This window comes from Brachyistius frenatus, unplaced genomic scaffold, assembly GCF_029030835.1.
Source record: "Brachyistius frenatus isolate BFR_SWC_R1_liver_20210118 unplaced genomic scaffold, ASM2903083v1 Contig_24, whole genome shotgun sequence".
Classification (NCBI taxonomy): Eukaryota; Metazoa; Chordata; class Actinopteri; family Embiotocidae; genus Brachyistius; species Brachyistius frenatus.
Window position 1 is genome coordinate 1,748,278 of NW_027210623.1, and position 16,516 is coordinate 1,764,793.

General features: G+C 38.7%; 1 protein-coding gene across 1 annotated transcript; it reads left to right on the forward strand.

Moving 5' to 3' along the window:
* Window positions 1-5,617: 5,617 nt before the first annotated feature.
* Window positions 5,618-15,554, forward strand: dhodh (dihydroorotate dehydrogenase). The gene is made up of 9 exons (XM_069697706.1): window positions 5,618-5,711; window positions 6,729-6,941; window positions 7,038-7,237; window positions 8,919-9,001; window positions 9,318-9,505; window positions 10,059-10,172; window positions 11,299-11,452; window positions 11,541-11,700; window positions 12,666-15,554. The coding sequence occupies exons 1-9, from the start codon at window positions 5,694-5,696 to the stop codon at window positions 12,751-12,753; spliced, it is 1,218 nt and encodes a 405-aa protein (XP_069553807.1). The 5' UTR covers window positions 5,618-5,693; the 3' UTR covers window positions 12,754-15,554.
* The last annotated feature ends 962 nt before the right edge of the window (window positions 15,555-16,516 follow it).

Genomic DNA, 16,516 nt, shown 5'->3' on the forward strand with positions numbered 1-16,516 from the left:
ATTAGATGAGCCTTTTAGTAAAGACTTTTAAACAATCCTTCCTTCCCTGCATTGTGTATATACTCAGCTGCAACTATAGTCATATCTTAATGAACTGAACTGAATCCATTGACTGAAAAGCAGGAAAAATGGATTTATCTGAAATATACAAAGTTGTTGAAAGGTGAAAACATACAAGAACAACATGGGTCTTTAAGCCGAGATGTATTGTACTGCACATTCAGTAAAAGAATCATTCTACGAGCTATTTCAATGTTCTGTCAGAAATGAAAAAGAAATGAGTCATAATTGTGTAAGTGGAAGATGACGCTTACATTAGCAGAAGTCCCAGCGCTCTTGCGGTGCCCAGTCTGGATCCCGATCAGGTAGTTGTACTGGGCTCCCGGGTGATTGTCCTCCAGCAGAGTCATCTTCCTCTGATTGTGCAAAAGTAAACATTGTGGTGTAGTAAAATATGAATAGTTTTGGAAAACCTGTTCATTTTTGCAGGGTAATGAATATAAAGATATAAAGAGTTTAGTTTCCAAATGAAATGTCCATCATTGAAAAAGGACATTATGCAGGATATTATGACTTAACACAATGAGATGATATATACAGTTCAGATTCAAGAGAAAAGTAAACATTCTTCTAACTTCTTGTAGCTGAATTATGCCGACACAGTAACACTGCATTAAGGGTTGATGCCTCATAATTTAATGAATATTACATGAAAAACACATCCAATAGGACCTGTTATAATAGACTGACCTTAGAGCGTGCCCTGCGGTCAACATAGGCGGCCCACAGCACAGTGATCAGGTAGAGGCCGTAGAACGCACACAGCAGAGCCAGCACCACGTAGTTCTCATTCACAGTTGCAAACAACTCTGTTGTGCGGGATATGTCAACGTTGTTTGGCATCACAAAGAAGGAGCTCCCGAAGAGAGTGAGGTGGTTACACAGACACTGGGTTTGCTGTGAAGTGGTTTTCTCTCCCACCTGAGACAAACACAGCGTATCACTGTCTGCTGCTACAAGATTATAACTGTCCATGCAGGAGCCAAAGCATCATAGCAGGTGCTCAGACTTTATCAGGTGGCCACCTACCCTGCAGCCTTCAGTGCTCCATGTTTGCCTCACTTCGTGCCAGTACAAGCACTGGCTCATGAAGGAACTGATCTTGAGGGTCAAGCCTGACACCTCCTTTGAATCGTTGAGTCTGGTGTCAACATACCACATCCCAGCAGTCAAATTTAACATCTCTGGAGTTATAATCCAATGATGGATTCCTGAAGCAAAAGATTTGTATATATACAAATTCATAATCTAAGAACCAACCAAGGAAATTAATCTTTGCTATATTTGTTTTTATTAGTGTCTACAGGGTTGAAAAGTTCCACTCCAACAGGTACAGCGGTTGTAATGTCCCTCCTAAATGTTAAAATCAAAAGTGAGAGAAACCTGAGCTCTGGTTACACAGTAATAGATCAACATGCTGGTGGTTACCTGCTGATCTAAAGACGGTTCTGTTTCTGGAATTTTGGGGATTCGGAGGTGACCCATGAGCCAAGGTCAGAAGCAGTGACACATTGGCGTTGTGCTCTACAGTGAAGACGACAGTCACCTGAGGGTCTGTTATGTTGATTAAGGTCACCAATTTTCTATCTTGCTCCAACACAGCTGTGTTACTCAACAGAGGTGCAGCATCTGGATGAGGCAGAAAGATCTGGAGAGGGAAGGGAAATAAACTGCAACATCAGGCTTTAAAATGACAAAATGAACAAAAAAGAGTATTATTTTGTGTGAGCCTCCCAGTCTGGACTACTCTTTGTTTGTCTTAAATTTAATATACAGTCATCAAGAAATGTAAGAACATCCCATTGAAACTGTTGGCTTTTTTGGAAAATATTTGGACAAGGACACATTTGTTCATAGAGCCCAACAGCATACATGGGATGCCCATATTTTGTCATATGCATTACATAACAAATACCAAAATCTCCCTCTTCTTTGATCACCTTCTATCACCACAAGCCTTTTGTGTATTTGTAGTATATTTGCTACTCTTCTTCAAGACTATTTTTGCCTTTTCAGGTGCTTTTCTCCACAAATTCCACAGCTGATCCTGTTGCACACATCTGTGTGAAACACTGAAACTGAGTTTGTAATATTTCAATCTCTCTTTTGTCTTTTTCAAAACTGCCCTGACTAGGAGGCACTGTGATGTTGGATAGTCTGAATGTAATGTTCTGGTCTCTAAAAGTGCCACCTGCTGTAAATAACACTATAGTTGTAATGACTCATGTTGGCTGTACCTCAATCATCTCTTTCAGGTTTGACAAATTAATGTTTGCTGATCTGCTGCTCAATACAATGTTGCAAACCATCCCAGATATGGTATCAGATGGATGGGGATTATTTAAGAATGCAGACATCTAAGAACGGAAAGAAAAAGCTCTGTTAAAAAGTTTGTAGGTGACAACAAAGATGCAAACAAACATGATGATGATGACACAGACAGACCTGAGCAGTGATTGTGTCGTACTTTTCAAGCTGTGGGCTCAGTTCCTTAAAATCGGGGAACTTTATGTACGCCCCATCTGACTCAGAGCCCAGCACCAAATTACTGAATTCATTTGCTTTGCGGCTGGTAGGAGGAAAATCAAATTTTTGAATAACAGTTTTTAAAGGAAAAACAAGTGATATTGAAGATACCAACCTGGCCAGATAAACAGTGCCTGTTGAGTGCTGGATGGTGACTTGCTGTGTGTCGGATGTACCCATCAGCACAGCAATAGTCTGGAAAATCTCAGCAACATTGTCAAACAAAGTCTGGAGAGAAAAAAAAGCTGCATCATCTTACTGTGAGAGCCACAACAATGGCATGGCACTAATATGTGTGTGATGTTAACGTTGATATAAACACATGGACTTACGTTGTCGTTTGGATTGGTGTCCATGTCACAGTTTTCCATTGAGACTTGCAGGATGGCAATGCTACAGTTAATAATGTGACTGATGGTGTCGTTGTTTTGTAAAGCGGACTCTTTAGTCATTGCTTTGGTGCCTGCCATCAAATACTCAATAAATTGTTTCTGAGAACGAAAAGCAGATAGAATTTAACATGGCATGAGACGCTGAGTCTATAGAAGGATGTGAATAATGCAATCACGATGTAATAGTTCCCACAGGCTTTCCAAAATAAAGGTGCCCACCATGTCGTTGTTTGTCGGCTCCCCTACTGTCGTTTCCATTTGACGTAGTACGTTGTCTGCTTCCTGTCTCAGAAAAACAGCACTTGTAAACTCTGTGGTATATTCAACAAAATTACATTCTCTGTGCAATTCAACACTCATGTAATTCACAACTTCACAAATTCTGGATGTATAATTAATGAGGCTTCTCCCACCGTGAGAAGGTTTTCAATGTCCATGACATTTCCAGCCATGGCACCTATACTCCTTTTGAGCCCTGAAAATCCAAGTTTGTGTTTGTGTGTGTTTGAAAGGTAACAAGAAAGAGAGGTGCACACAATTTAGTTTCATGGTTATTGACTGTTGAATAAGGAGACACACAATGTTTCAGTATAACTTACGAGATCGGGTTGCATGACTGGGGACTATTATACTCTGTAAAGAAAATATGAACACATTGAACATTTTCTGTTTGTGTGGCTTCTTACTGAAAAATATGTGAAATGTATTTCTTACCTTTGAGCTTGATGGAGATCGCAAAACTTTAAAAACAATAATGACACGTTTAACAAACAGCAAAGTAAATATAAAGGGAGATGTAAATAAACTTCACCGGGGTGTGATAAATGAAAGAAAAGGAAAGGAAGACATGAAGGAAAGAAAGAGTTAGCGCAGTGTCTAGGAGGTTTCACATACTGTGGGTGCAGAGGAAGCCTCGTCTCTGGTTACAGTCTGATGTCTTGAGCTGAAGAGGATTCAGCTTCATGTATGTGCAGAAGTCCTTTGAAACATCACCATTTTCCGCTATAAAAAGAAGTGTGTGTGCACAAACACACACACAAAGAGCATTAGGAAATCGCACAATTAATCTGTCAATTATTTTCCCGACTAATCAATTACTGTCAAAAAACGGTAAAAAAAAAAAAAAAAAAATGGGTATAGGCTATTGCAAGGGTGTTCACAGTGATTGTTTTGTTGGACCAGTGATCAACATTCTAATAACATATTTTGTAATACATGCAGATGCAACAAATGAAATCCTGGAGCTGAAAGCAGAAAATATTTGGCATTTTTGCCAGGTAAATATTTTAGATAGATAGATAGTTACTTTATTAATCCCCAAGGGGACTTTTTTTTTCCTTTCTTTTTAAAAAAAATTAATGGATCAACAGTGTTATTTTGAAGTTTTCTTCATTTTGTTACATGACAGTATGTTTAATTTTTTTTTTGTTTTTTATCCTTTAAGGAAACGTATTCAAAACTATTTAAATGAAGATTGGGTTGGTACCTTCATCCCGAAAATTCAAATGAAACCCTACCTTACTCAACTACCTCCTTTGAATTCATGAGATAATTTTGTGGTGATATGAGATTTTTTTTCTCTAATGTGTGCCCATTTCTTCTTAATGAATAGTCTTCAGCCATTAGGCCTCCGGTGATTAATCAAATCAAACAACCTAAAAGTCATTTTTTTCCCTGGTTGAACTGTCCACCACTCCATGTAAAGCCCATAGCAGGGGTTATGAAGTAGATACTTCTTGTGCTTAAAGACCACAAACTTAAAACACAATAAACTTTAAAAAAAAAAAAAAAAGAAAAGAAAAGAAAACATATCCAACACCTACAAGATAAACCTGTAATTCACTTACTTTTAGTGGGTTCCTGGTTATCCCCTTGGACCCCCTCTCCGAGCCACCAAGTGAAATCAATGATTTTTTCCTTTCTGGTGATGTTGCTCAGGAAGACTTTGATCGGGTTGGTCATCACTCTCAGGAGCTCCCCTCCTTGACTTTCACAGCTGCTCCTGGCCTGTGACCAGGTTGTCGTTTGCCCAACAAACTCCAAACAGACATTTCTGAAAACAAATTCACACAGTGCCGGGGTGTCGTTGCTCAGAAAGGCCTCGGACTTCTCAGGGACAGATAGTAATCCAAGTGAAATCCACAAAAAGACGGATGTCCTGAGTAACATGTCCATTGTTCTCATAATGTTGGGAGCTAAAGCGAATAGTCCTGCGTGGACAGTGGCTGGAACAAAACTGACTAAGGTCACTTGGATTCGTCACATGACAATCAGAGAGGCTGCTCCAGAAAAACTCTGCATATGTTCTTAATACATTAGGAAAATCACTTTAGACACAAACAAGATGCAAAGTGAAGGGATCACTTGGTGGGACCAAGAGTCACACAAACTGAAGTGCTTTCTACTGCCTACTGAGCAGTTAGGCTTCACTTTTTATTTGCAGTTAACATGAAAAACATTGTAAATAGTATTGTGTGTGAATCATAATGACATTTTCTTTAAAATAAATAAATCATTCTATATATTAACCACTCCTTCACTGCCGTTTTTTATTGCGTCTTGAGAAGCTCCGTGAATCCGTGCATGTACGTCACCGTCCAAACCCAGTACTAAAATATCGCGAGAAGTTATTGGGGAAACAGAGCCCGCGCGTGTTTGTGTAACACGTTAGAAAAGGCGTTCAGTGCCCTTAAATGCAATGACAAAACTGCGCCCATGGCGGGACGATTGAAGGTAATGTCAGAGACACTGGTAATATCTGTAGTTTTGCAGAGTTGTGTGTTTTGAGACGTCGCCACGACACTTGTGCTCCTTTTGGCTCGCTCGGTTGCTCTGACTGAAAGTAACGTTGCACCGGGAAACACTGCAGCTCATCTCTGCGGTGTCTTTGCATATCACCACAGGAGCACATGCAGCCGGTGATCGTGTCAGTTCACCAAAAATGTCTTCATTCGCTCTGATTTTGATCAATTAGTTGATTGATGTCATGTCAGGTGCTGCTTTGCTGAGATCAGTGAACTCCAAAGAATTATAAAGATGCATCCTTTTCTTTTAATACTGCTGTGAGCTGCAAAAAATGTACTGTAATGTACTAAATTCTGACACAGTCGTCAACTGCATCAAGTTTTTTATATTATCAATGAAATTTTACACGTGTGCTACACCCACAAAATATAACATACTGTTTGTATGTCTGATGATGTCTTTTTCCTGTAAGTAACTCTTGACAGTGAAGAGTAATGTTGCTCCATTACTACTAAATGTCTAAATAAGGAACTGTTTTCCCCCTTGTTTGCTACATCAACTTAACAGATAATGATATAACAATCTTGCGGTCACCACAGTGGAACAACATTTACTGCAAGTTTAAAGTGCGTTACTTGAATCACAGCAGACTCCAACAAATGTTTCAAACACACCTTTTCAGACAGTCTGATGTGTCGTAGCTGGAAAAGCACAAATGTAATTGGTTACATGTATATATAATGCTCATTTCTCTTGATGTCTCGCCCTCGTGTTTGGGGACTCGTAATATAAAGCGCGAAGGCCATGTCCTGCCATGCATTTCTGTATACACGATTGTACTATTTATTCAACACGGCACATGCAGACTTAGGTTTTTGTGGGAATTAGCTCACTGCAAACATGATAAATTCTTTTATTTCACTATTAACCAACTCACAGTAATGAATGTCTGACATGATCCTGTGCATGATGTTTTTTTTTTTTTTATAATGCTCTCGCCAACAGAAACAATTAAAAGAGGCTGTGAAGGTCATCAGCTCAGGTAGCCTCCTCTTTGCTTCCTACCTCACTGTGGTTGGAGATGAGCGTTTCTATGCCAACCAGCTGATGCCCCTGCTGCAGAGGATTGTGGGGCCAGAGACAGCGCACGTGTTGTCAGTGAGGATGATCGGTCTGGGTCTGGTTCCCCTGAACCGCTACCAGGACCCTGCATCCTTGGTAAGCATGTCACCTCACTGCATCCTCAGTGAAGTGGACACTTTCTATAAACCTCAGAATGACATCTGACTCCTGTTTGTTATTACGTCTCCACAGGAAGTGAACGTCCTCGGGTTAAAGTTCAAAAACCCTATTGGGATTGCGGCAGGCTTTGACAAGCACGGAGAGGCCATAGACGGCTTGTACAAAGTGGGTTTTGGCTTCGTTGAAGTGGGGACGATTACTCCCAAACCTCAGGAGGGGAACCCCAAACCACGCGTGTTTCGACTCACTGCAGATAACGCAATTATTAACAGGTACGTTACCGAAAGTAAATTCCCTGAAAAGAATACAAAATCTAAAGCTCTCTAGTTTATTTGGTGCTCCGTGTTGAAACTCTGGCAGGCCAGATATGAATCCTATCGTCAGCAAGGTTATAATCACTTTTCTAACCACTCAGAGAGTTGATGCTACTGTGAATTGTACTGTATTATACAGAGAGGTGTTTGCAAGGCTGTTTTAGGTTTACCTTATAATGGCAGCTGAGTATACACAATATATGTTAGTAACAATACAAATCGTATTTTATAAGTTATCACTGTGTTTTTACATTAAATGAACATTGTTTTATTTACTTTTTTCTTTCTGTTTTAATGGTGTTTAAATATTTATTTGTGTAAAAAATATCACTACTAATCTCACATGATCTGATGCTGTCATTACATTGAGAGCTTAGTAAGCAGTGAGTCAGCCTCAAAAGTTAACAGATTTTTCTTGAACTGTAGCTCGTTGGAGCTCATAGATGCTGAATTTATTAATCAGTCATGCCTTTTATGTGCACATTTCGTGACTTTAAAAGTATTTCTTCTTTTTTACCATATTTAGTAGCTAAAGCCCCCTCTATTTTAGTTTATCAATAAACAGTAAAAGATTCACAGGATTCTTCTTTTATGTTGAAAGCGACAGTAATGATAATCTTCTTTTTCAGTTCATTTAGTATGTTCAAAGAGATTATCTCGCCTACATGTTTTCTGCTGTACGGTTCAGATTTATAAAGGTTTATCTCATTGTCTTTGTAGATTTAATTTGTTACACTTTGGAATGAGCTGAATGAAGGAAATCTGCCTCGACTTTGTTTCCCACAGCCATTATACCCAATCAAATTGGGAAATTATGTTAATTTATGATGATTTATCTTCATGACAGAAATTTACCTGTAAATTTTGAGCTTTACCAGCAGCTCTAAAACTCTGGTTGGAGTTATTCCTCTTTCCATAGAATTTTTTTTATTTTATTTTTTTTATTTAAAAAGGATTAGAGGATTACCCAGTTTAAAGTTGAAGTTTCAGGTGCGTAAAACATCCCCATCGCACTCGGACCACTGCTGACACAAACATGTGTAACTCAGGCGCTGGTTTTGATCAAGTAACGAAACTTATTAGTACTTAGTAGCACATGTGAATAACAACTTCTATGTACTTGGTGCACATCACGAAGCTGCACATTTGTATAGTATGTAAATCAATACAATTAAACCAAATTGTTTTGTTTGAAAAAGTTTAAACATTGTTTGCACGCAACAGTCTTGGAACTTCGTATGCAGAGACTTTAAAACATGCAAAGCAAAGCAGAGCTGCCACGTTGGAAAGACATCTCTCGGTGTCTCATTTTGAACTTAAAGTGAGTTTCTTGTTGTAATTGGAGCATCAATGTTATCAAAAAGTGAAGTTTGTACTTTATAACGAGACATGTCTCATTATAATGTCATGCTTCCATCATGAGAATCCATGTGCAGTTAAAATGAAGACAGCGCCTCAGAAAATCTACTGATGGCTGAACATCAACAGGCAAAGAGATATCTGATAGAAGAACTGCCCCATAAGCAATTATTCAACATCCTGAATCTGGAATGAAGCGTGTAGGATTATTTATATTCCTAGGTTGTAATTTAACAAGTTGTACTTAATGTGTGTACGTGTGCTTGTGGTGTGTGTCCAGATATGGATTCAACAGCTGTGGTTTGGCAGAAGTACAGACGAGGCTGAAGGCCAGAGAAGAAGAACAGCAGGGACAAAGTAAAGGTTAGCAGGCCTTCCTTTTATTCTGTGAACTCCTCTAAACGTGATAACTGATCCAGTTTAAGAACTGGATTGTGTATGAGGTTAAATAAACGACTCTTTTTAAAAAACAATTTTTATTCTATTTTAATGATCTTGACCTGTCCTTGTCTCGCGTTTTATTGTGTCTCCAAACTCGCTCACAGCCCATTTAGCACATCGGCAGCCTCTGCCCCAGTTGAGTCACGCGTCTGATGATGCAGCCTGTGTTTGTGTTTATCCCAGCTTCCCTATTTGTGTGTGCGTGTGTTTTCATATGTGCGCGTGTCTGTGTTTATAGCTGGCCTTCCCCTGGGCATCAACCTGGGGAAGAACAAGCTGTCCCGGGATGCAGGGGCAGATTACTCGGAGGGGGTGAGAGCGCTCGGCCCGCTGGCTGACTACCTGGTGGTCAACGTCAGCAGTCCTAACACGCCGGGTCTCCGAGATCTGCAGGGGAAGGCTGAGCTCCGCCAGCTCTTACACACGGTAGGACTGTCTGAATGTTTGCTAAATTACCCAACACTGATGGAAATGTGAGCACAAGGAAAACTCCCCATCAGGCCCTGTTGCTCAGCCTTCCATCCTCAAAAATCGGCATTAAAGTGTTTGATGCAAGTTTACGTCGTTCTTACCACTCTGAAAACTTGCTAGGAATTCAAACAGGTCAGTTGGTGCTGAATTGGATCAGCAAGAGGGACGCTCTGCCTGTGATTTGTTGTTAAAGTTAGGTTTAGGTTTAGGGTTAGTTCAACAACCAACTACGGCAATGTAGAATTTATTTATTTATTTGCTTGTTAGGGTTTAAAGCATTTAAAAAAAAAAAAAACTTGTTTAAGTGTTGAGTTCTTAAACATGATGTAAGTTGTTATTTTAAGTAACTACTCTGTATTTTTGTTGTTGAATCCATCATCCATCAATTCAGAGGCAAAAGTTTGAACTCTCTGAACTTTAACTCCACTCCCGCACACTGTCTTTCTGTCTAGTTTAAAGTAGTTGTAGCTCTCTGCCTTCTCACCTGATACCCATTTAATCTGCTCAGGTGTTGAAGGAGAGGGATGCACTGCAGGAAAAACACAAACCTCCGGTCCTGGTGAAGATCGCTCCTGACCTCACTGCCCAGGACAAACAAGACATTGCTGATGTTGTGACTGAGGTTGGAATTTAACTAACTTATTACATTTTTATTATAATGAAATTTCTTTGAATTCTGTGTTTAATTTCTCTCTTGTACTGCCATACTGTATTTCTGCTGTGCTTTACATTCATGGTGAATAGAGGGTCTCTGCAGGTTTAATTGAAACATTTCACTTTCATTGCCATTTTTTACAATATCAATCTGATTAAATACTTTTCAAGTTTACACGCTCTTCTTATATGGAATTAAACCTGTAGTTTCTGAATTGTTTTGTTGTAACTTGAGACACCCACATCACATGTTCTCATGCAAACTGCACACACCTTTTGCAAGGGTGCAGCTGCCTGCTTGCTTGACAGGAACAAATGACATTCTGCAAATTTGACTTCAGTGTCATGAAAATTGCCTTAGTAACAACAACAATAAATCATATTTGTAGAACATCTTTCAAATCAAAGCTACAAGTGCTTTACAAGGTAAAAAAATATTTCAGGAGTTAAAGTAAAATCAATCTGGTAAATAGAAGGACAGAGAATAAATTCATTTAAAATAAAAATAAAAAAACAATATAGCTGTCTTGTGAAGGGCTCATTGCATGTTACATAGTCTCAGTCCAAAATGTAAACGCAGATCTTCATCAGACCCTGATTTAATTTAAACAAAAAAAAAGTATTTTGTAAAGTGATGTGTGTAGTAGTTTAGCAATGAAATGGAAAATTATGAAAAATAATTTATTGTTTAGGGCCTCTGTTTTCTACATAATTATTTAAACCACTTGTGTGGTGTCTCAGTTGATCGTTTTACTTTATAATTTTCAGCATTATCAGAACACTGAAAATGTTCTGCCTCAAGCTTGATCAGAATACTTTAAAAAGGTCTGGCTCCCCTCTTCCACTCTGCTCTAGTAATTTTATTACAACTCCAGTTGTTTTTTTGTGCTCATTGGAGTGAAGAGTAGATGCACCTTAATAGAAGACATTAGGGAGGGAAAAAAAAGCAAATATTTTAATGACACTCTTTCTTTATGACAGTACACTTTACGTTAGAGGTCTGTGAAAGTCAGATGGCCTCTACTCGCCTCCATACATCAGTTCTGCTCCTGTAGATGCAGCCACTTACTTCTGTGTATGTTCTGTGTTTGCAGCTGGGAGTGGATGGTTTAATGGTGTCCAACACCACTGTGTCCAGGCCAGAGACACTTCAGGACTCTCATAAGTCTGAGGTCGGAGGGCTGAGTGGCCAGCCTCTCAAAGACCTCTCGACTAGCACTGTCAGAGAGATGTACAGCCTCACCAAAGGTATTTAAATATCTCTGTCAATGTTTAGTCCCCTCAGCATCAAGACATGACATATAAAATAAACTCACTATTGTTCATGTTATTGTAGGTAAAGTACTGATAGTTGGAATTGGAGGTGTGGCCAGTGGGCAGGATGCAATGGATAAGATCCGTGCTGGTGCTTCATTAGTTCAGCTCTACACTGTCATGACCTATCAGGGTCCACCTGTAGTGACGAAGATAAAGCGAGAATTGGAACAACTTCTCAAGTGAGTATAAGTGCGCATTGAAATATTCGTAAAGTACCAACAAGGAAAATGTCATCAAGTGTGAGTGGAAATTTGAAGAATTTTGTCTGGAAGTCATTTTTGATCATTAAAAAGATTGCTTTGGTTTAGCTCAAGTAATACAAATCTTACTTTTAAAAGTCTTGGACATCATTTTGATTGGAAATTATATTTTAATCATCAGCCCAAGTAGCCCAGCTATTTACCTAAAAAGTCTGAGTTTTAGTTTAGTTTATTATATTTATTTACAACAGGGACCATTTAAAAATACAATAATCTCATCAGGAGAAGATGTTTTGTATCAGATTTAGCTTCGAGCTCATTTTTCATTTGCAATCCCTGGACGGACAGAGTCAGGCAGGTTTAAAAAAACAAAAAACAACAACAACAAAAAAAAAACATGTTAGCTTTTCTTTGGAGGTGAAAATGAAGGTGAATGTAGAAAAATTATCATCCATCACAGTTTACAAAACAATTTTCCAGCTCAACTTTAATTTACTGTACATGAAAGACATGAAGAAATCTCCCCTCAGGGATTAATAAAGTGTATAAAATCAAAAAAATCAAATCAAAAATGCTGTACATATATGCACACAAATTATTACGGACATATTTCAGGTCACGCATTTGGTTTCGCCTACAAATAAAGTTTCGATAATCTGACTATGGTTCCCGGGTGGCAGAGGCCGCTGTGATTGGCTCCTCAATTTGAGCACCAGTTTACTCTTACAGTTGTGTTCGGCAGTGATGTTAGTGCAACTCCACGAGGTATGAGACTGTTGTGCTGAAAATCATTTCATCCACCACATTTCTCAAAGACTTTGAGCACTAGTTTTCATTACTTTACACCTGTTGATTGATGGGTTTGTTTCTCCAGTTTGCAGAAACATCATCCTCTTTGATTCTCAGCACTAATGTTTATACCACTGCACTCATCTGTTGCACAGAGATCAAGGTTTCAGCAGTGTGTCTGAGGCAGTTGGAGCTGATCACAGGGGAACAGATGGGTCGACTCAGGACCAGAATCCGCTGTAAAGATGGTAAATGGGAACACGGACGCTCGTGGCATAGCGGCTCCTGGAGCTGCTCCCTCCGCTTACAAGGAAACATGATGGTCAGCTTTTCCTGAACTGTATTGAATGCGGAGTATTTGTGGTAGTCCATCCATCTATCTTGATTTCCAGGGTGGCAGATACATTATGGGTTGAACTGGCAGATATAACCACACTTTCACAAAATCTCAGGACATACCTTCATGTGGAAATTAGTGAGTAATGATAAATCTTTGATGTTGCATCTGCAGTATTAAGAAGGTAAGATCTTGATTTAAGCCTCGATTTCAGATGTTCATCTTTGTTACAGTGTAACAGCAGTTAAGTGTATCTCAAATGCACACTGACACCAAAGTGCTTAAACTTTTCAAGCACCTGCCTCCTAAACTTATGTTTAAATACATATACAAACTGTTTTCTTGTGTGTGAAGAAAATAATGTCATGATGATTTACGGTTGAAATCGCAAAAACTTTAGCAAATATCAAATACAGTTGAAACATGCCTTCAAATATTGACCCCGTTTTATTTGCTGTCCCTCTAAAAGTAAATATTATTCATAAATTAATTGCAGTTTGCAAAACAATTGCAAAGACATATTTAAGATGGTACTGCACAAAAATCCCAACACAATAAATGTTACTTGTGTTTGGGATGAAGTTGTATATTTTGCACTGTGCTGTTAGACAGGACCAGTTTGGGATTGTGACCATGTTTCAAGATATTAGAATTCATCAAAGCTCCACTTGGAGAGATCTGGCAGTAGACCGGTTAAGTCCCGGGTAACCAGGAAACACTACATAAAACCTTGATGTTTTTCTTAATCACTTCCTGCTTAGAGAACATAATCATTTTACTTCTGAGTGAAGAGATATTCTACAAAATAAGAGCCACAGAACTCCGTGTTGGAAAAACATCAGGCTGATACTTATTAGGCTGCTTGGTACTCTCTGTATATTATGAATATGAAAGCACTATGTGCCATTTGCAATCCTGTGACAAATTTCATCACTTTTTTCAGTTTTGCCGCCAATTAATTCGTTATACTTTATAAAGGTACTTGTTTCAGTTTGGAAGATCAACACCAAACTACAGCCTTACTGCTAACAGACAACTTCAACCAAGAGTCTTTACATTTCAAAACAGCAACTCCCTTTTCAAGACAGAACCCCGATTCTATTTGTTTTGATGCTGAAAAGTGTCGTAACAATAAACAAGTGGAGAGTCTGTGGTTATTCTCGGACCCCAGAGGATCAGTCATACTGACCCTGATGACTCCTTACTCTAACATATTGCTACCATCAGACCCCAAATTTGCAATATCTATTCGTGACATTGGTGTAAAATGTATTGAACACTTCAATGATCCGCAGAGAAAGAATCTTTTTCAGTTTCCTTTCCCAGCCTGCTAATAATCCCTAAAGACCTTCAAAATAAATGCATCACTAAATTCTGCATTTGTTCAGGTCAGCCTGTCTCTTTGAAAACATCCTCTTTTCTCTTGCGCCAGAAGACCTTGAAGCAGTGATGAAAGAATCATGTACCTTTTGCAGAATTTACATTCACATTGTGCTTATTTTACCATTATTTTCCCTCATAAAAACTCACTGTGGAACGCAGTACATTATGTGTGAGGACGTTTGCAAGGAATAACTTTTTTGAATGTTGTACAGTGTACCGTCTCAAGATTTTAGAAAATGTATATGTACAGCACATGTCAGGGCAAATGATTCACATGGAGTGGAAAATATGTTTTAAAGTCCAGCAAAAATAATAACAATAAAAAAACGAAACAAGTTTCACTGTGGGAATGACTGCAGGAGTTTTTCTTTTTTTTTTTAACAAAAGCAAAACAATATTTTCACAGTCCTTCTGACGACAAACCTTCTCTGCCTGATCTTTCTAATCATCTGTAGTAACAGTAAACACAGTGAAACTCATTTAAGAGAGTTTCAAATTTAAAAGGACTTAGATGACCTTGCTTTATGTTCCTGGCAGCAGTACAGAAAGCCCTTCAAGTCATCTTCCCCTCAGATGAACTCTGACTCCCTCTGCTCTTATTGCTGTGTGGTGTCATGGCCTCCTGTTGGTGCAGGCTGCTGCTTTTATAGTTATTCTTGGATTTCCGTCAGTCATTGACATATTGAGAATCCTTCACTTTATCACAACACCGCCTGCTAATCCGAGAATAGACAGCGGCCATTGGACATAGCCAGTGAAGGCAGCAGTTCTGTGAGGATCAGCTGTGAGCTGCCAAGTGCCTCCTTCTTCCTTTCCTGGGGCGTCCAGACTGGCTTGCATCCCATATGTGGTGCTACAGGGGGAAGAGAGGCGAGGCCTGGCTTCCAGGCAAGCAAAACTTCAAAACGGATGGCCACTTGGATGTACGGTTTCCTCATATAACTTCGGTCATAGCCAGCAGCACTAATCTTTTCCTGAGCTGCTGTTCGTGCTGTTGTCTATATATGTGAGCTGATCGGAAAATGAAAGTATAACACAAATGTTTATTACTGTGTCAGTTGTTGTGTATATTCACGAGACCAATAATAAAGGCCTTATAGGTCAAACCTTGTTTTTCTGTTGGAGACAGCAGTATTACTAAAGAACAGGCTATGAAAACTGCCTTATGTGTAGAGCATGTCTTACACATACAGCCAGTGAAAATAGGAAAATGGTAGTCATAGAAAAAGTAATTGAATGAACAGAAGACATTAACATTCTCTCTTTGTAAAATCGGCATATTGTATTGCTTTGAGTAAACAGCATCTGCAAGTGCTGCAGCTCTTTACTGTCTTCATTATGGATGAAACAAAATTAGTTTTAGTTTTTTAAAAGTCTGAAAACAGTGCAAAATGCCCATTGTGATTCCCAAAGGGACATCCTTAAACTCAAAGATATTCACCTGTAATAATATAAAACTTATTAAAGAGGAAATTGGAACCAGCGCATGTTTCCTGACATAGTTGGTCCACGGTGAAATGTCTCAATAACTATTAGATAGATTATATGAAATTTTATGTAGATTGTGATGCAATTTATAAAGGTTTGGTGACTTATCTGGTAAAATTGTGGCAATTGGCAAAAATTACGAGTCCAGGAAAAACTTTTTTATTTTTTTTAAATTTTTTTATACTATGAAGACAAAAGGCATATGCAAGCACTTCCTATTCCTTGTAAGTATACAGCATATCACAGAAATAGCTGGAAATAGTTTGGTTCAAAGATGCAGAAAGAGTCACAAGTGATGTAACTTTATAAGACAGTTTGACTGTCATATAAAACACATCTCAAATAAAGGTACTAAATTGTGTGTTCCTTCCCCAAAAATGTTTTGCACCTGTTTTGCGGGTGATTTACTGAGTAATTGTGTCATTGAAATCAGGTGCAAATTGCTGTATTTAAATGAGGGGTTTGTGTGTGTTAAAGTGATTCCAGCAATGGAAAACAGTGACCACAAAAGGAAAAGGAAATCTGATCCCATGGAAATTAAGAAAAGAAAGAAAACGTATTTTGGTGGTGGCTTTAACATCTTCAAAAACTAATGAAAGTTGGTGCATGATGCAAGTTTCATGATGTTTGGAGCATCGTTTGACCTTAAACATCAACGTCCTGTGTCACGGCGAAACACTAAACTTAGCCGCATCACCCTGGCTATACTATATATAGTATATATATATACTCTATACTCTATAATCTATACTCGATACAATATACTATATACTCTATACAGTATACTCTATACTATAT